This window comes from Arachis hypogaea, chromosome 2, assembly GCF_003086295.3.
Source record: "Arachis hypogaea cultivar Tifrunner chromosome 2, arahy.Tifrunner.gnm2.J5K5, whole genome shotgun sequence".
Taxonomy (NCBI): Eukaryota; Viridiplantae; Streptophyta; class Magnoliopsida; order Fabales; family Fabaceae; genus Arachis; species Arachis hypogaea.
The window spans coordinates 81,243,684-81,264,040 of NC_092037.1; the positions used below are offsets into that span (position 1 = coordinate 81,243,684).

General features: G+C 36.1%; 1 protein-coding gene across 6 annotated transcripts; it reads right to left on the bottom strand.

Moving 5' to 3' along the window:
- Positions 1-13,368: 13,368 nt before the first annotated feature.
- On the bottom strand, positions 13,369-18,113 carry LOC112743263 (protein REVEILLE 8). Of its 6 annotated transcripts, none has more exons than XM_025792493.3 (9): positions 17,578-18,113; positions 16,970-17,027; positions 16,752-16,875; positions 16,508-16,666; positions 16,272-16,397; positions 16,068-16,177; positions 15,040-15,099; positions 13,814-13,952; positions 13,369-13,725 (listed from the first exon to the last, which is right to left on the bottom strand). In XM_025792493.3, exons 1-8 carry the CDS (start codon positions 17,757-17,759, stop codon positions 13,836-13,838), a joined length of 936 nt encoding a protein of 311 aa, XP_025648278.1. In that variant the 5' UTR covers positions 17,760-18,113; the 3' UTR covers positions 13,369-13,725; positions 13,814-13,835. The 6 variants fall into 6 exon arrangements, with proteins under 6 accessions (XP_025648278.1, XP_025648268.1, XP_072075234.1 ...); XM_025792483.3 differs by having other exon boundaries at positions 13,814-13,955; positions 17,578-18,100; XM_072219133.1 differs by having other exon boundaries at positions 13,369-13,721; positions 17,578-18,085.
- Between the last annotated feature and the right edge of the window lie 2,244 nt (positions 18,114-20,357).

A 20,357-nucleotide genomic window follows, 5' to 3' on the forward strand; every position in this document is an offset into this window, starting at 1 on the left:
CAGGTATTTTCTGGCTGAAATTGAGGGAGCTGAGCAAAAATCTGACTTAGGCTGAAAAAGGACTGCTGATGCTGTTGGATCCTGACCTCCCTGCACTCGAAATGGATTTTCTGGAGCTACAGGAGTCCAATTGGCGCGCTCTCAACGGCGTTGGAAAGTAGACATCCAGGGCTTTCTAGCAATATATAATAGTTCATACTTTGCGCAAGGATAGACGACGTAACTTGGCGTTAAACGCCAAGTTCATGCTGCTGTCTGGAGTTAAACGCCAGAAAAACGTCATGATCCGGAGTTGAACGCCCAAAACACGTCATAACCTGGAGTTTAACGCCAAGAAAGGCCTCTACACGTGGAAAGCTTTAGTCTCAGCCCCAGCACACACCAAGTGGGCCCCAGAAGTGGATTTCTGCACCAATTATCTTAGTTTATTCATTTTCTGTAAACCTAGGTTACTAGTTTACTATTTAAACAACTTTTACAGACATTTCTTGTACCTCATGACATTTTCAGATCTGAATTACATACTTTGTGACGGCATGAGTCTCTAAACTCCATTGTTGGGGGTGAGGAGCTCTGCAGCGTCTCGATGAATTAATGCAATTGTTTCTATTTCACTCAAACGTGTGTATGGACCGATCTAAGATGTTTATTCGCGCTTAATTGTGAAGAAGGTGATGATCCGTGACACTCATCACTTTCCTCAATCCATGAACGTGTGCCTGACAACCACCTCCGTTCTACATCAGATTGAATGAATATCTCTTAGATTCCTTAATCAGAACCTTCGCGGTATAAGCCGGATTGATGGCGGCATTCATGAGAATCCGGAAAGTCTAAACCTTGTCTGTGGTATTCCGAGTAGGATTCCGGGATTGAATGACTGTGACGTGCTTCAAACTCCTGAGGGCTGGGCGTTAGTGACAGACGCAAAAGAATCAATGGATTCTATTCCAACCTGATTGAGAACCGACAAATGATTAGCCGTGCTGTGACAGAGCATAGGAACGTTTTCACTGAGAGGATGGGAAGTAGCCACTGACAATGGTGACGCCCTACATGCAGCTTGCCGTAGACGTGCTTTACAAACAATTGAGTTAAATATTACATTGCAAGAATTCAGAGGACAAAGCATCTCCAAAACTCCAACATATTCCCCATTACTGCACAACAAGTAACGCTATTATTCTCTATTATTTTAACTTACAATTTTAAATACTTTGACTTCTTACAATTAAATCCAAATCACCTTATTGACCTCCTGACTAAGATCAATAAAATAAACATTGATTGCTTCATACCAATAATCTCCGTGGGATCGACCCTTACTCACGTAAGGTATTACTTGGACGACCCAGTGCACTTGCTGGTTAGTTGTGCGAATCACAAATTCGTGCACCAAGTTTTTGGCGCCGTTGCCGGGGATTATTGAGTTTGGACAATTGAAGGCTTATTTTATTTCTTAGATTAGGAATATAGTATTGATGTTACAGAGTCATTAAATCTGAGTCCTTTATTTCCTTTTCAAAAATATTTTTCAAAAATATTAATTTTTCTTTATTAATCGTTAATTCTTCGTGAGTCTAGTGTCTTGTTCTAAGTTTGGTGTCAATTGCATCTTTTATATTTTTCTGTGAAATTTTCGTGTGAGTGTCCTTTGTTTTTCCTTAATCTTCAAGTTGTTCTTGTCTATTTTTTTTGTTTGATCTTTAATTTTTCTTGCTTTGTGTCTTTTCTTGTTTCACTTGTGTTCCTTTTAAAGCACTAATTGGAATATCTGCATCAAGTGTCATATTTATTCCCAATTGGCTAAAGCATTGGTTTATATTCTTGATGAGGGAGCACCAGTACTTTTGAAAATCTTTTTCAAAAATAATTTCTCTTGATTTAATCTTGTGCCAAACTCTAAGTTTGGTGTTTTCTTGTTAATCTTTCTTTAATTTTCGAAAATTTATTTTGATTTTCTAAAAATTTTAAGTTTGGTGTTCTTTCTGGTGTTCTTGGTGTTCTTGTGAATCTTCAAAGTGTTCTTGAGTTTTCCTTGTGTCTTGATCTTAAAATTTTTAAGTTTGGTGTTCCTTGGTGTTTTCCCTCCAAAAATTTTCGAAAATAAGGAGCATTAGATCTAAAAATTTTAAGTCTTGTGTCTTTTGTGTGTTTTTCTCTTTCATCATAAAATTCAAAATTCAAAAAAAAAAATTTTATTTTCTAATTTTTTTTAAAACTACTTTTTCGAAAATTTTACATTAAAAATTCAATTTTCAATTTCAAAATATTTCCACTCTCTTTTATTTATTTCGTTTTTATTTTATTTTTTAAAAAAAAATAATAAAATAATAATAATTTTCTTTCAAAAAAAATATCTTCAAAATATTTTTATATCTATATCCCATTTTTTTTGTTATTCCATTACTATAAAATAAATAATTCTCAACATATAAATTCTCAACTTGTATTCCATTATGGAAGTAAGTATGAATGAACAGTCCAAGAGGACTCTGGGGTCATATGCTAACCCCACTACTGCTTCATATGGGAGTAGTATCTGTATACCCTCCATTGGAGTTAGTAGCTTTGAGCTGAATCCTCAGCTCATTATCATGGTGCAGCAAAACTGTCAGTATTCTGGTCTTCCACATGAAGAACCTACAGAGTTTCTGGCACAATTTCTGCAAATTACTGATACAGTACATGATAAGGAAGTGGATCAGGATGTCTACAGATTACTACTGTTTCCATTTGCTGTAAAAGATCAAGCTAAGAGGTGGTTAAATAACCAGCCTAAGAACAGCATAAAAACATGGAAACAGCTGTCAGAAAAATTCCTGAATCACTATTTCCCTCCAAAACGGATGACACAGCTAAGGCTAAGCATCCAAGGCTTCAAACAAGGAGATAATGAATCCCTTTATGATGCTTGGGAGAGATACAGAGAGATGCTAAGAAAATGCCCCTCTGAAATGTTTTCAGAATGGGTGCAATTAGACATCTTCTACTATGGGCTTACAGAAAAAGCTCAGATTTCTCTAGACCACTCAGCTGGTGGATCTATACATATGAGAAAAACAATTGAAGAAGCTCAAGAGCTCATTGATACAGTTGCCAGAAATCAGCATCTGTACCTAAGCAGTGAATCTTCCATGAAAGAAGAAGCTAAAACAGTAACTGCAGAACTCAGTCCGGTGGATCAGGCTAATGAATTCAATCAGCAATTAGACTTTCTAACTCAGCAGCTAGCCGAATTCAACGAAATATTACAGGAAACAAGAATGGCTAACAGGAACATGGAAGTGCAATTAAAACAGACAGAAAAGTAACTGTCAAAACAAATAGCAGATGAATGCCAAGCAGTTCAATTAAGAAGTGGGAAAACATTAAATACCTCACTTCAAAGCAGCAAGAAGACAGGAAATGAACAAATAGCTACTCAAAATCCCTCTGAGGACAGGCAGAGCCCAGAAAGGGATAAAGCTGGCGCTGAACGCTCAGACCATGCTCATTCCTGGCGTTCAACGCCAGAAACAAGCATGGATCTGGCGTTGAACGCCCAAAAGGAACATGGTTCTGGCGTTCAAACGCTAGTAACAAGCAAGGAGGTGGCGTTTAACGCCACCCCAGCTTCCACCCCTGGTATTCAAACGCCAGTGGGTGATCAGTCACATACAGGTGCTGATAACAATCCTTCCAAAAAGGCTTCCCAACCCACTTCTGTAGGTAATAAACCTGCAGCAACTAAGGTTGAGGAATACAAAGCCAAAATGCCTTATCCTCAAAAACTCCGTCAAGCAGAACAGGATAAGCAGTTTGCCCGCTTTGCAGACTATCTCAGGACTCTTGAAATAAAGATTCCGTTTGCAGAAGCACTTGAGCAAATACCTTCTTATGCTAAGTTCATGAAAGAGATCTTAAGTCATAAGAAGGATTGGAGGGAAACTGAAAAAGTTTACCTCACTGAAGAATGCAGTGCAGTCATTCTGAAAAGCTTACCTGAGAAGCTTAAAGATCCTGGGAGCTTTATGATACCATGCACATTAGAAGGTGTTTGTACCAAGCAAGCTTTATGCGATCTTGGGGCAAGTATCAACCTAATACCTGCATCTACTATCAGAAAGCTTGGTTTGACTGAAGAAATCAAACCAACCAGGATATGTCTTCAACTTGCTGATGGCTCCATTAAATACCCATCAGGCGTGATTGAAGACATGATTGTCAAGGTTGGGCCATTTGCCTTTCCTACTGACTTTGTGGTGCTGGAAATGGAGGAGCACAAGAGTGCAACTCTCATTCTAGGAAGACCTTTCCTAGCAACTGGCCGAACCCTCATTGATGTCCAAAAAGGGGAAGTGACCTTGAGAGTCAATGAGGAGGAGTTCAAGTTAAATGTTGTTAAAGCCATGCAACATCCAGACACCCCAAATGACTGCATGAGTGTTGATCTTATTGACTCTCTGGTAAGGGAGGTCAATATGGCTGAGAGTCTCGAATCAGAGCTGGAGGACATCTTTAAAGATGTTCAGCCTGATTTGGAGGAATCAGAGAAGATAATAGAACCTCTGAAAATCCATCAAGAAGAGGAGAAACCTCCAAAACCCGAGCTCAAACCATTACCACCATCCCTGAAATATGCATTTCTGGGAGAAGGTGAAACCTTTCCTGTAATTATAAGCTCTACCTTAGAGCCACAGGAAGAGGAAGCACTAATCCAAGTGCTAAGGACACACAAGACAGCTCTTGGGTGGTCCATTAGTGATCTTAAGGGCATTAGCCCAGCCAGATGCATGCACAAAATCTTGTTGGAGGATGACGCCAAGCCAGTGGTTCAACCACAAAGGCGGCTGAACCCAGCTATGAAAGAAGTGGTGCAGAAAGAGGTCACTAAATTACTAGAGGCTGGGATTATTTATCCTATTTCTGACAGCCCCTGGGTGAGCCCTGTCCAAGTTGTCCCTAAGAAGGGTGGCATGATAGTGGTTCATAATGAGAAAAATGAACTGGTTCCTACAAGGACAGTTACAGGGTGGCGTATGTGCATTGATTACAGAAGGCTCAATACAGCCACCAGAAAGGATCATTTTCCTTTACCATTCATAGACCAGATGCTAGAAAGACTAGCAGGTCATGAATACTACTGCTTCCTGGATGGATATTCAGGTTATAATCAAATTGCAGTAGATCCCCAGGATCAGGAGAAAACGGCATTCACATGCCCATCTGGAGTATTTGCATACAGAAGGATGCCATTTGGCCTGTGCAATGCACCTGCAACCTTTCAGAGGTGCATGCTTTCAATTTTCTCTGATATGGTGGAAAAATTTCTGGAAGTCTTCATGGATGACTTTTCAGTATTTGGAGACTCATTCAGCTCCTGCCTTAACCACTTAGCACTTGTTCTGAAAAGATGCCAAGAGACTAACCTGGTTTTAAACTGGGAAAAATGTCACTTTATGGTGACTGAAGGAATTGTCCTTGGGCACAAAATTTCGAACAAGGGGATAGAGGTGGACCAAGCTAAGGTAGAAGTAATTGAAAAATTACCACCACCTGCTAATGTTAAGGCAATCAGAAGCTTTCTGGGACATGCAGGGTTCTATAGGAGGTTTATAAAGGATTTTTCAAAAATCGCCAAACCTCTGAGCAACCTGCTAGCTGCAGACACGCCATTTATCTTTGATAAAGAGTGTCTGCAGGCATTTGAGACTCTGAAAGCTAAATTGGTTACAGCACCAATCATCTCTGCACCAGACTGGACATTGCCATTTGAACTGATGTGTGATGCCAGTGACCATGCCATTGGTGCAGTGTTGGGACAAAGGCATGACAAGCTTCTGCATGTCATTTACTATGCCAGCCGTGTGCTAAATGATGCACAGAAGAATTACACAACCACAGAAAAAGAGCTACTTGCAGTGGTTTATGCCATTGACAAATTCAGATCCTATTTAGTAGGATCAAAAGTGATTGTGTACACTGATCATGCTGCTCTTAAATATCTACTCACAAAGCAGGATTCAAAACCCAGACTCATCAGATGGGTGTTGCTTCTGCAAGAGTTTGATATAGAAATAAGAGATAGAAAAGGGACAGAGAATCAAGTAGCAGATCACTTGTCCCGAATAGAACCAGTGGAAGGGGCGTCCCTCCCTCTCACTGAAATTTCTGAAACCTTTCCGGATGAGCAACTGCTGGCCATCCAGGAAGTGCCATGGTTTGCAGACATTGCAAACTACAAGGCAGTAAGATTCATACCCAAAGAGTACAGTAAGATGCAATCAAAGAAATTAATCACAGATGCAAAGTACTATCTTTGGGATGAACCATATCTCTTTAAGAGATGTGCAGACGGAGTAATCCGTAGATGTGTGCCTAAAGAAGAAGCACAGAAGATCCTTTGGCATTGCCATGGATCACAGTATGGAGGACATTTTGGAAGTGAACGAACAGCCACAAGAGTCCTCCAAAGTGGCTTCTACTGGCCTACTCTCTATAAAGACTCCCGAGCATTTGTGCTTAACTGTGATAGTTGCCAAAGATCAGGCAACCTGCCTCACAGTTGATGCCTCAACAAGGAATCTTGGAGATCGAGTTGTTTGACGTATGGGGCATTGATTTCATGGGACCTTTCCCACCATCATACTCAAACACTTATATTCTGGTGGCAGTGGATTATGTATCCAAATGGGTGGAGGCTATTGCAACACCCACTAATGACACTAAAACAGTGTTAAAATTCCTCCAGAAACATATCTTCAGCAGATTTGGTATCCCTAGAGTGTTAATCAGTGATGGGGGCACTCATTTCTGTAATAAACAGCTCTACTCTGCTCTGGTACGTTATGGAGTCAACCACAAGGTGGCTACTCCATATCATCCACAAACTAATGGGCAAGCTGAAGTTTCAAATAGAGAACTTAAAAGAATCCTGGAACGGACTGTAATTAACCGTAGAAAGGATTGGGCAAGAAGCTTGGATGATGCTCTGTGGGCATACAGAACAGCATTCAAAACCCCCATAGGGACCTCTCCATACCAGCTTGTGTATGGAAAGGCATGTCACTTGCCAGTGGAACTGGAACACAAGGCCTACTGGGCGACCAGATTCCTGAACCTTGATGCCAAGTTAGCTGGAGAAAGACGATTGCTCCAGTTAAATGAGCTAGAGGAATTTAGACTCAATGCTTTTGAGAATGCAAAAATTTACAAGGAAAAAGCAAAAAGATGGCATGATAAGAAATTGTCATCCAGAGTCTTTGAGCCAGGGCAGAAAGTTCTGCTATTTAATTCTAGGCTCAAATTATTCCCCGGGAAATTAAAATCCCGGTGGAGAGGTCCATATGTAATTACAAGTGTATCACCATATGGATACGTAGAGCTTCAGGATAATGAATCTAACAAAAAGTTCATTGTTAATGGACAGAGAGTTAAACATTATCTTGAAGGCAATTTTGAGCAAGAATGCTCAAAACTGAGACTTGATTAAAAGCTCAGTAATAGTCCAGCTAATGACATTAAAGAAGCGCTTGCTGGGAGGCAACCCAGCCAATCACAAAATTTAATTTTATTTGTTTTTCTAATAAATTAAAGTTTTACAGGTAGATGCTACAGTATCTTCAAAAGGTGAAATAGCAATTGGTTGAAGTCACAGAGTTACAGGGAAATTTGGAAGCTCACTGGCGTGAAAAAGCCAGTAAGAAATACTTTGGGCGTTAAACGCCCAAAAGAAGCACCCACTGGGCGTTCAACGCCAGTAAGGGTAGCCTTCTGGGCGTTAAACGCCAGAAAGGAGCATCTTCTGGGCGTTAAACGCCAGAAAGATGCACCTTCTGGGCGTTTAACGCCAGTCTGCTAGCATTCTGGGCGTTCAGAAAAACGCCCAGTGACAAAGGACTTCCTGGCGTTCAACGCCAGAAAGAATCACCAGATGGGCGTTGAACGCCCAGGAGAAGCAACATGTGGGCGTTAAACGTCCAACACATGCACCATGTGGGCGTTTAACGCCAGGATGGTGGGAGAATGTACAAATTCGTTTTCTTTGTATTTTTTTCAAAATTTTTATGTTTCAATTCATGATTTCTTGCATAAACATATTTCAAATTATCACTTTCAATTCCAAAATTTTTAATCCTAATTTCTAAAAACACTAATTTCTAAAATCCCTTTTTCAAAATATCAAATATATCTTAATTCATAAGCCCAAATCTTTTTCCAATCCAAATCTTTTTCAAATCTTTTTCAACTCATCATATCTTTTGGATTTCAAAATTGCCTTTCCCTCTATTCCTCTCCTGTCATTTCTTTTGCTTGAGGACAAGCAAACCTCTAAGTTTGGTGTGATTTGCCATGATCACTGAGCTAAAACTCATCAAGATCATGGCACCTAAGGGAACAAGAAGAGCAACGATGTGAACTTAAGGGAGCAGAAGCGTCAGAAATTAATTCTTGAAGGCACCCTACAGACTAGAGGAACATCCACTTCCCAAAATACAGGTTGTTAAGTTCTAATTCTAGCTTTAACTCTGTGATAGTATTATTATAGGATTTTACCTTAGAAGTTATATAGGAGTAGTAGTAATTAGCATATCTATTTTGGTTTTATTTCCAATTAAGTTATAATTTATTTTTCCCATCATCATCAAACATGAATAAAATAGTAGATTTGTAGAATAAAGAGGCAATTTAATTTTTTCGAGTTCTTAATAAGGAAAATTCTAATTATTTATATGTGGTGGCAATACTTTTTGTCTTCTGAATGAATGCTTGAACAGTGCATATTTTTGATCTTGTTGTTTATGAATGTTAAAATTGTTGGCTCTTGAAAGAATGATGAACAAAGAGAAATGTTATTGATGATCTGAAAAATCATGAAATTGATTCTTGAAGCAAGAAAAAGCAGTGAAAAAGCAAAAGCTTGTGAAAAAAAAAAGTGGCGAAAAAAAAAATAGAAAGAAAAAGAAAAAGCCAATAGCCCTTAAAACCAAAAGGCAAGGGTAAAAAGGATCCAAGGCTTTGAGCATCAATGGATAGGAGGGCCCAAGGAAATAAAATCCAGGCCTAAGCGGCTAAATCAAGTTGTCCCTAACCATGTGCTTGTGTCATGAAGGTCCAAGTGAAAAGCTTGAGACTGAGTGGTTAAAGTCGTGATCCAAAGCAAAAAGAGTGTGCTTAAGAGCTCTGGACACCTCTAACTGGGGACTCTAGCAAAGCTGAGTCACAATCTGAAAAGGTTCACCCAGTTATGTGTCTGTGGCATTTGTGTATCCGGTGGTAATACTGGAAAACAAAGTGCTTAGGGCCACGGCCAAGACTCATAAAAGTAGCTGTGTTCAAGAATCAACATACTTAACTAGGAAAATCAATAATACTATCTGACTTCTGAGCTCCTATGGATGCCAATCATTCTGAATTTCAAAGGATAAAGTGAGATGCCAAAACTGTTTGGAAGCAAAAAGCTACTAGCCCCGCTCATCTAATTAGAATCTGAGCTTCACTTAAATCTCTGAGATATTATTGCTTCTTGATTTCTTTTTATCCTCTTTTATTCATCTAGTTGCTTGAGGACAAGCAACAGTTTAAGTTTGGTGTTGTGATGAGCGGATATTTTATACGCTTTTTGGGAGTAATTTCATGTAGATTTTAACATGTTTTAATTAGTTTTTAGTAGAATATTATTAGTTTTTAGGCAAAAATTATATTTCTGGACTTTACTATGAGTGTGTGTATTTTTCTGTGATTTCAGGTATTTTCTGGCTGAAATTGAGGGAGCTGAGCAAAAATCTGACTTAGGCTGAAAAAGGACTGCTGATGCTGTTGGATCCTGACCTCCCTGCACTCGAAATGGATTTTCTGGAGCTACAGGAGTCTAATTGGCGCGCTCTCAACGGCGTTGGAAAGTAGACATCCAGGGCTTTCCAGCAATATATAATAGTCCATACTTTGCGCAGGGATAGACGACGTAACTTGGCGTTAAACGCCAAGTTCATGCTGCTGTCTGGAGTTAAACGCCAGAAAAACGTCATGATCCGGAGTTGAACGCCCAAAACACGTCATAACCTGGAGTTTAACGCCAAGAAAGGCCTCTACACATGGAAAGCTTTAGTCTCAGCCCCAGCACACACCAAGTGGGCCCCAGAAGTGGATTTCTGCACCAATTATCTTAGTTTATTCATTTTCTGTAAACCTAGGTTACTAGTTTACTATTTAAACAACTTTTACAGACATTTCTTGTACCTCATGACATTTTCAGATCTGAATTACATACTTTGTGACGGCATGAGTCTCTAAACTCCATTGTTGGGGGTGAGGAGCTCTGCAGCGTCTCGATGAATTAATGCAATTGTTTCTATTTCACTCAAACGTGTGTATGGACCGATCTAAGATGTTTATTCGCGCTTAATTGTGAAGAAGGTGATGATCCGTGACACTCATCACCTTCCTCAATCCATGAACGTGTGCCTGACAACCACCTCCGTTCTACATCAGATTGAATGAATATCTCTTAGATTCCTTAATCAGAACCTTCGCGGTATAAGCCGGATTGATGGCGGCATTCATGAGAATCCGGAAAGTCTAAACCTTGTCTGTGGTATTCCGAGTAGGATTCCGGGATTGAATGACTGTGACGTGCTTCAAACTCCTGAGGGCTGGGCGTTAGTGACAGACGCAAAAGAATCAATGGATTCTATTCCAACCTGATTGAGAACCGACAGATGATTAGCCGTACTGTGACAGAGCATAGGAACGTTTTCACTGAGAGGATGGGAAGTAGCCACTGACAATGGTGACGCCCTACATGCAGCTTGCCGTAGACGTGCTTTACAAACAATTGAGTTAAATATTACATTGCAAGAATTCAGAGGACAAAGCATCTCCAAAACTCCAACATATTCCCCATTACTGCACAACAAGTAACGCTATTATTCTCTATTATTTTAACTTACAATTTTAAATACTTTGACTTCTTACAATTAAATCCAAATCACCTTATTGACCTCCTGACTAAGATCAATAAAATAAACATTGATTGCTTCATACCAATAATCTCCGTGGGATCGACCCTTACTCACGTAAGGTATTACTTGGACGACCCAGTGCACTTGCTGGTTAGTTGTGCGAATCACAAATTCGTGCACCACTCCGCAAGCAACCCAAGTGCCAAATCCGCACGAAAATCAACCAAACAATCCAAGCTACTCTATTGAATTCAAATTCACCAAATTCTCAACCTATGGTTCATATAAAATGGAGGTTTAAAGAAGGAAAATGTCACCTTACCTTATTCCGTTCGAAACTTGGGTAGAAACCAGCTACAATCCATGCTAAAACTTCTGTATTGCATCAAAATCACAAAATCTCAACACACACATACCCGAAACACAAATTTGAAGGAAAATTTAGAAATGGATCATAGTTCTTGAGAGTACTCATTGTAAAAGTCGTATAGAATTGAAGAGGATGACGAGGTGGTCGTATGGCTACAAACAGCTCTTCGATCGGAGCTATGGTTTGGAAGTTATGTGGATTTTAAGTTTGAGAAGGAATAGTGCTCTCTCTCTCTCTCAATTTGAAGGAATGAATGAGCTGAATTGGCTAAGTGACGAGTTTATATATAATGGGCTTAGGTCAATATGGGCCATTCACAATTTTGAGCCTGTTGACTCCACTTTGTACCAAAATCTTTAAAATAAATGGCTAAGTTTCTATTCTAAATATTTTTCTTGTCATTTTTATAGTTTTAGATTTGTCACATGTAGTATTGGACACATTTAAGCTGGTACAATTAATTTTGACGCCAGTACGTATTTTTCGGTAATTAATAATATTTTGCACTCAATTTTATTTTCTAAGTTAAATTTTTTACCAAGACTTTTCCCAAATTATAAATTTTAATTTTTTAATCATTTTTCTTATAATTAATTTATTATGAATTATTTATCATTTATTTGTGTTTTACACCAATATTCATTAGAATCAAGTTCTTCTGTTGTTGCAGCTATGTTTACAGATAATCATTATCCAAAGTAAATCATCACATACAAAACTGATATCCTCAAATGTATGAAAGGTTTCTCACTTTCTCCATTCGGTTATATGATTATGTAAGTATTTTCATGTCATAACACACCTATTTTAATATGAAATACACTTAAAGAGAAGAAGGATGATATGAAAGAAAACAAATTAGAAGAAAAGGAAAAGGTGGCAAATGTGGTGGTGTAGATGAGTCGAATGCTTCCCTAATGCTTAATGCTTATATAGGGTGCAATATCCACTCCATTTTGCATATGTTATACGCAAAATACCCCATTTCACATGTAGTACACCAAGATTGGGGTGCACCATTTTGTGGGTACTAGTCTTGAAGTGCCCATTTCGCATGTGCCACCCACACCACACCATGGCTGTAGAGCTGCAACTTTTTCATTTTGCGGGTGATGTAGCAGAAATAATAGGCATCCTCCCATTTTGCGAACGATTGTATCAGAAGTGGCTCTGACATGCCTGGCTCCATTTCGTGGGTGTTGCATCTGAAATGGTGGCAAAATCCATTTTCGCTAGGACTCGATGTAAATTGGCCATGCAGATTTTGACAACACTTTTGCATGGCGCGTATTTAGCGAATTAAAGCATTTTTTTATATTTATATAAATGAAAAGCCCTCAAAACTTATTTCAAAAGAAACCGATTTCAATATTCCCACTATCGCGGTAAGAATTATTTTAGTTGACTGATCTATAATTGAACCAAAGACAAATCTTGATCTTGATTACTTCAACAGTTAACAAAAACAAACTAGTGATAGAGACTAGAAATAAAAGACATAAAAAAATATCGGAGATTCGAATTTTTCTTTATGTATGTAATAATCTATTGACCAATGACAAACTTTTAAATAGAACTCAAATCTACAACAGATTAATGCTTGATTTGCTAGACTGAAAGATACAGGGAGAAAAAAATACATGACACTAGGACAAGTATAGACATGTACGAAAGTCCCATGCAAGTCCATATCGAACATGAAGGCACACTTTTCAAACCACTAAACTTTGCGTAGTTTCACACCTTCAATGGAACTAAACATAAAATTTCATTCTAATTTTCCAATTAATCACATTGATTTTATTTATTCTTGTTCTTTTATTATTATTTTCCTAAAATGGATAAGAGATACTAAATTATTTTTCCTTTTTGCTAATAGATTCAAATTGCCAACAATGAGCTTCGCTTTCATTTTCACATTTTGTAGTGAGAATTGTGAAACAGAAGGAGAATTTGTGACTTGTTTTTATTATGTTCTTGCCATTTTACTCATTTGATCATGATTGCCACTTTCGCCGTTTCGCGAGCCTCTCAATCTCAAGTGTAATAAAAACATTGACAAGTAAAGCATCCTTTTTCCTCTTTTTCCTCTGCTTTTTTCATACAGATATATATACTATTACAAACATTTTAATATATTGACCCTGTGTACTAGTAGTAGTAGAAGACAATATTTCTAAAAATATAGCAACAAGAATCACTGCAATACAACAATTGCTGTGGACCTTAGAAAAAGCTGAAAATGTATTATTCTGTTCAGCATTTCTAACATACACTGATACACTATCTCTGGCTATTGTTTTACAAAGGACAAAGGTTACATTTACAGGCTTTAGAGCAAGAACAATATCAAAATTCACTGCTGGCTAAGCAAATTCTCCCAAGTCTTCCTTCCAAATTTGACCTACCTAACTATATAATATAAGAAGTTATGATAAGAACAGGTATAGAATCAGAAGACGACTAAAATATTAAGGAGATAAAGAAAAAAAATACTGACCAAATTAACAAATTGCTAATAGTTAAACAGTTTGACATGATAGGTCATTCGGTTGCTTCTTGACATCAATTCCTGCTGTAACTCCTACTGTAACTCCTACTGTCATGGTATTGATATCATATGTTGACAATAATACATTCTTCTAAACCATAAAATAAAGATAAACCAGTTAGATCTCAGATTTAATGACATAAAATAAAAGAATATATCAGATAAAGTTTTCATCCAAGTCATATCTATAAACTAGTTCAATCAGGAGGAATGGGAATATTGGGGAAGGCCAACACAAAAGGTGAGACATTTATTAAAGTTTATTATTAGGATAAATTGCACCCACCTTCCCCCAGATTTACCCAGATTACACTAACTTCACCTCTAGTTGTCTAAAATATACTAACCTCACCTAAGTTGCCAAATTTTAACACGACGGGTGAGTATAAATCGAGCAAAATTTACTTCTTTCTTAACATTAAAATACATATTATAGTAACAGAAAGTGAAACACTTGTATGCATGGCTTATGGCTTTATATATTTAATTATTACTGACAGGTTAGCCAGCCCCGCCTAGTGAAACAAGTCTTTGTTGTTGTTGCTATCAGGTGGGTAGTGGGGAAAGGTTATCTATTGTGACAAGTTCATATTGAGTTAACAAAGCATGTTATTCAGGATTCAGAAATCAGAACCACACAGGAAGGATCAAAACAGAGTGCATACTTTATTTGCTCAGAAAATTAAAAAAAAAAAAAAGAAGGAAATGGTGCTGCATATCCTAAAAATAGCAATGTCACAGGGATTTCTTTGGACGTTGCATTTCATGTTGATAAACTGCTGCTAGTAAATACGATCAATCAGAGCACAACCCAGTGCAAACAGGAAACAATACAATTTGATTTCCAACAATACTATATGGACACAAAAAATCAGCCACCGTATAGGGATATGTATTTAGTGTAAAAATTTGATTATGCTGCTATAAAAACGTTTGATTATTTCGCTATAGCAAATTTGATTATTCTGTTTGGAAAAGTTTGGTTTTCTGGTGGTGATTACTTTGTTGGAAAAATATGTGAACATATGAATATATGCATGATATATGATTTGATGGCTTTTATTTGGTGTTCATGGAGTATCTTATATTTCCATTCTTTCAAAAGGGATATACTTTTCTTTGCAAATTTGATGCCAAACAATATAATCAATTCATGAATTGATTTCAAAACTTACCATCGGCTCAAATTCAGGGCTAGACAAGTTGACAGTGAGGTTTCTCATTAACAACAAAACCTGCAAAACAATAGTAATACAAGCAAGTCAATTCCCACTGAACCAGAAATTTAAAATTAATTTATCATTTCAACTGAAAAGAAATTCACTTGCATGCAAAAATGAGGGAAGGTAAGGAAGATGAATTGGGGAAAATTTACGAATGAGTCCAATGGAAATTATTGGAAAGCAATCATGCCAAAATACCAATAGCTGACATGGCCTTAGTATATCTATATAAATAGACTAACAAACTTTACACAGAAAAAAATGAATGGGACAATCAACCTTATGTTTTGCTGCCAATCGAAGTGATAGAAAGCTTAATATTCCTTTTCTTTACAGAAACCACTGCTTTATTTAGCCATCAATGTACTGGAAGTTTACATAGGCCCACAAGTTTAACCAAGAACCTAGCAGCTATACCTGATGGCGATGACCTGCCTAGTTCTTGAAATTTTCTAGGGATGGTAATTTTCAATTTGAAGGAATATTTTAGCAAGCCTTAAATAAAATGTTAGAGAACATTTAGCAGTGACTAACAACAGCATCAATCTTTAGTCCATATCCAAGCACAAATCTACTGACAGAAAACTCATAACACATAAAAAAATAATTTGGTTGATTTAATTCTGTCCACATGGATATAATCAAGTAGTCCTCCCAAATCTTGCTTTGACAAACTCAATCATTAAAAAATGTTATTCAGGAGCAAAAATTAAATTAAAGAACAGCTATATCATTTTATGCTACTAGGGACCACATAAGGATTAACTTCTTCGTCATATCCTCATCACATATCCATTATAAATTTACTATAAATCCTAGAAGTTTTACTTTATTCGATAATAGTATGTTAATGATATTTTCGAAGTGCATCTATCTCTATCATATGATGCCACTAAGTTTCACATCTGAAGTTACTTGTGACAGAGCAGAGTTGTCAGCATGTCATTTAACAAAATGAATAGAAGATTCATTCAACTCACAGTTTCAAAATTTATAGGATCCATTTCCTTCAGCTTCTCGACATGGTTATTTGTATCAGGATCAAAAACACTTCCAATGAAGCTGTAAACTTCGGCAAAATCTGGCAAACCTGTGAAACATGACCAAAATGACATATCACCATCCATTGCTAAAATTCAACTTGTAAACAAACGAGACATAAAAGTCAATATACATGAGATTACCATGAATAACTGGCGCTGGTTTCCCTTGCTTTGGTATCTCAGAAGACAATAGCTTTCTAGTTGAGTTCCCGACACCATTAAGACTGCTGTTACTAATCTGTGTTATCCCCTTCGATCCAATATCAGCTGAATCAGTAACGTCATATAACATAATAAGTTGTGGAAAGGTCCATTTAACACAGCCAACATAGTATACTAACATCAAACAAACAATAATTTAAAAGAAATATGCATGCCTTCGTTTCCATGAAGATTGCTGAGTTCATCTTGACAGGTCAATGATTTATTTGATCCGGTGTTCACCAGCAGAGAAGCTTCATCCCATGTGGCATACCCAGGTGCAAGGGCATTTGTCGAAGGAGCATAAGCAATGGATGCTGGCAGTGCCATCAAAACTGGAAATCCAAAAACTCATGTCAAAAACTTAGTAAGGTTGTGAATTCATAGGAGAGAATATGAGCATGTAATATAGAAGCAAACCATTTTTTGATGCCTTTTGTGGGTAGGGATGTGCGGCTTTGCGCTTAGGGCGAGGAGGAGGAACATGTGCTACTGTTCCATTCTTTTGAACTTTCAAAAAGTATTTTTGGGCATGGCTTCGGATCTGCAAAGTTAATAGCGAGTCACAAACAATGACCAAATAGAATACAAGCATGAAAACAGTACTGAACAATATAGCCGAAGAGCAATCTCCTAACCTGAATAACTGTTTTGGATCCTACAAAATCTTCAATTTTCTTCCAATCTCTGTCAAATCTGAATAATCCACAAGATATCAGTAACTGAAATGCAGAGTCCTTCACTTAAAAATTTGAAATGAAGAACATAATTTTAACCAATTAGTACGAAGCAAATCAATCAGAATCTAAAAGCAAGGCTTATTTGTGAAATCTTGTTATCAAAATAGCCTTTGCTTAAATTTTCAGCATGTAATCATAACATTATATATAACAATCACACTGCTTTTTTACCATTAAGCATAAACTGTGAGATGTGAGAAGTAAAATTAAACAATTGAAAATACATTCTTATCTGAAATTAGCGAACTACAAATACTAAGGACAAATTTCTCTTTCTTTTCTCTTTTTTATTTTCTTATTCTTCTCTCTCAGCGAAAAAAGGTCAACTAAATCAGGTATTTGAACTTAAAAGGATACTAAGGATGATGGGAAAAAAAAAACTCTAAATTGGCAATAAGAACCACGAAAACAAGACAAGGAACATACAAATGCAATTTTATTTTGTCCTAATAAAAGAAGAAAGAAAATAAGAAATAAAAATAGAATAATGGAAATTAGAGACTAACAGCTGAAGAGCTTCTAGAAACTTGTCGTGTTCTTCGTCAGTCCAGCTCTCTCTGGACTTGGTAATGGTGTAAGGCTTTCTGACCTTCTTGGCAGAGGCATCAGTGGCGGTGGTGGCGGTTGTGGCAGTTGGCGTTGGTGTCACCATTGACTGAGTATTGGAGGTGGTGTTGTTGGAGTTCATGTGGCCACAGAAAACAAAAGAGAGAGAGAGAGAGAGAGAGAGAGAGAGAGAGAGAGAAAGAGTAGAGTATGTGTGTATGTGACAATGTTGTGGTGAGGATGTGATGTGGCGAAGGTGGTGGGTTAGGTGTATGTGTGGTGCACGATGGCTTGCCTTGTCACCAACACGAGTTTTTCCACTACCATTGCTAAATGCTAATTAGCAGTAATTAGTTTACCAACCTTACCATTACGGCATTACCAATTTCATTTCGTCCAATATGTCTTCTGACTTCTGATTCCATGCGCCGCACTTATACCTGCACTTTAGCCGTTACAAGTTTTTTTTTGGTAACTTAAAAGAAAGAAAGAAAAAACCAGGACCTGCACTTTCAAGTCACAACTTCGTTATCGTTATTCGTTACCCCAATTTTTTAACTTCTTAAAATAAAATGAAAATATAAATGTTATTTTAATAACTAAAACAAATAAGACGACTAATAATTGAGAAATAGATTATTCAAATTATTCTTAGTTGATAAATATTAAAAAATTTAAAAGAACAATTTACATAATTCCCATTATATGATTATATGATGAAAAACATTTGATTAGGTTAAAAGGCTATATGGTATATATAATTTACAAAAAATATTATGTGTATATATAAATTAATCACTAAAAATAATTTGTTATTTAATTTATTTTTAATGTATAATTTATATTTTAACATATATTTTATATATTTTATTCTCATAAATTTTGGTGACTAATGCCAATATACACTTGGTATGATTATATGAATTAATATGTAAGTGATGCAGATCCAATTTAGCCCAAACAGAACAATAAGCATAGCAGATCAGTTTTTCATAGCACATTGAACAAACAATACAGTTCGAATAAAGCGAAACAATTTGAAGCAAAAATATCAGTCCATACACTAAAGAAAAGAATCATCAAATTTGGGGACAAAGATAAAAGAATCAAGGAAATTACAGCATCATCACACAAGGACAATGATTAAATCGCATCTGCATATTTGACACTCATAGGAGGTGCAAGGTCGATTAAAATGTATACTATCACAACTGACACATTTTGCCCAACGTCCCTACAACAACGTTGCAAATTTAGGAAATGCCGAATTTAATTTTTATTTAAGTATTTTCTCACCTATATAGTGGCAATCAACCAGATTTTGATTTCAAGAAGAGAGTAAATATTGAACATATTCTAACTTTTTCGCATTCCATCTTTTTTTTCTTAGAGTTTTATTGAATATCATATTTTCTATTAGAAAAGTTTTTAAATATACCTGTAACATCAGTATTTTAATAATTTTAACTGTTAATTATAAATATATATTATATATTTTTTATAATTAAAATCAACGATTAAAATTAAAATTATTAAAATACCAGTGTATTTAGTATTTTTTTTTTCTTTCTATTATATGTTCCTGTAAAAAAAAAGAATAATGTTAATTATGTGAGGAATCAGACACAAAAGTCATGAGAAAAAAAAGATTAGAGAGATAGATAAAAAAAAAAAGCAATAATTATTTTATCTTTGTAAAGATAGCTTCAGGTAGATGAACCGAGTTGTTTTTTTTTATAAATTGGATTAGCACTTAAAGATGATTAGATTAGATTAAAGTTTATTAATTTTTGAGCTTGGTGAAAATTTTAGGAAAAATTTACGAAATAAGTTGTAACTCATAAGTATTATTGGTGAATATAATTTTGTTAAAAATTATAATATAAATTTTATTAATGTTATAGTAGAAATTGAGTGTAAGTTTCATTATACAAAGAGACTGAATTATGATATATAATATGTTATCTCTTTTTTTCTTTTTGTTTTATAGACTTAACAACAAAAGTCTTTAAAGATATAAATTCAAAAAGGATCCTTTTTTTTTTGGTGACCAAAAAAAAGGATCTTTTATTTAACCATCTTTCTTGAGAATAACTAAAATTTTTATTTTGTATAATTAAATATAATTATGATACACATAAAATCTTAAAGAACAGAAATAATGACAATTTTGAGTTTGGTTAATTTTTAAATTAACACAAAATATATTGTAACATGATGAAATGCCTTTTTTTTCTTTCCTTTTATGTGAACAAATCTAAATATATTTTTAATTTAAAAGTATATATATATCCAACTGAAAAATCAAGAAAATAATCACCCCACCTACAAAGAAAAGAAAAATAGACTAGAAAGGAGGAGAATCAAACAACATAAAGAAATTATTGAAACTTTGAAAATCAAGGAAACGCATTAGCCTAAAATAAAGTAAAAAATTAGCTAGGAGAAGATGAGAAGAGAAAAGAAGAAAGGAGAGAAAAGATAATCAAAATGGGAGCCTCAAATCTTTGAAGAGTTAGAGGGAGCCGTGAATTCGGTTTTTAGAAATTTTTTTATTTTAAAAATCATAAAGAGAGAAAAGACAATATAATTATTTTTAGGTAATAAATTTTAAATTATACAGTTATAAAAAGAGTAGGGGTGATAACGGGGCGGGTAGGTGTGGGTTTTTGCTCTACCCGACTCCGTTTCGCCGTATAACAATCCGCATAGAATCTGCTTTGTTTTTATCTGCGCGTAG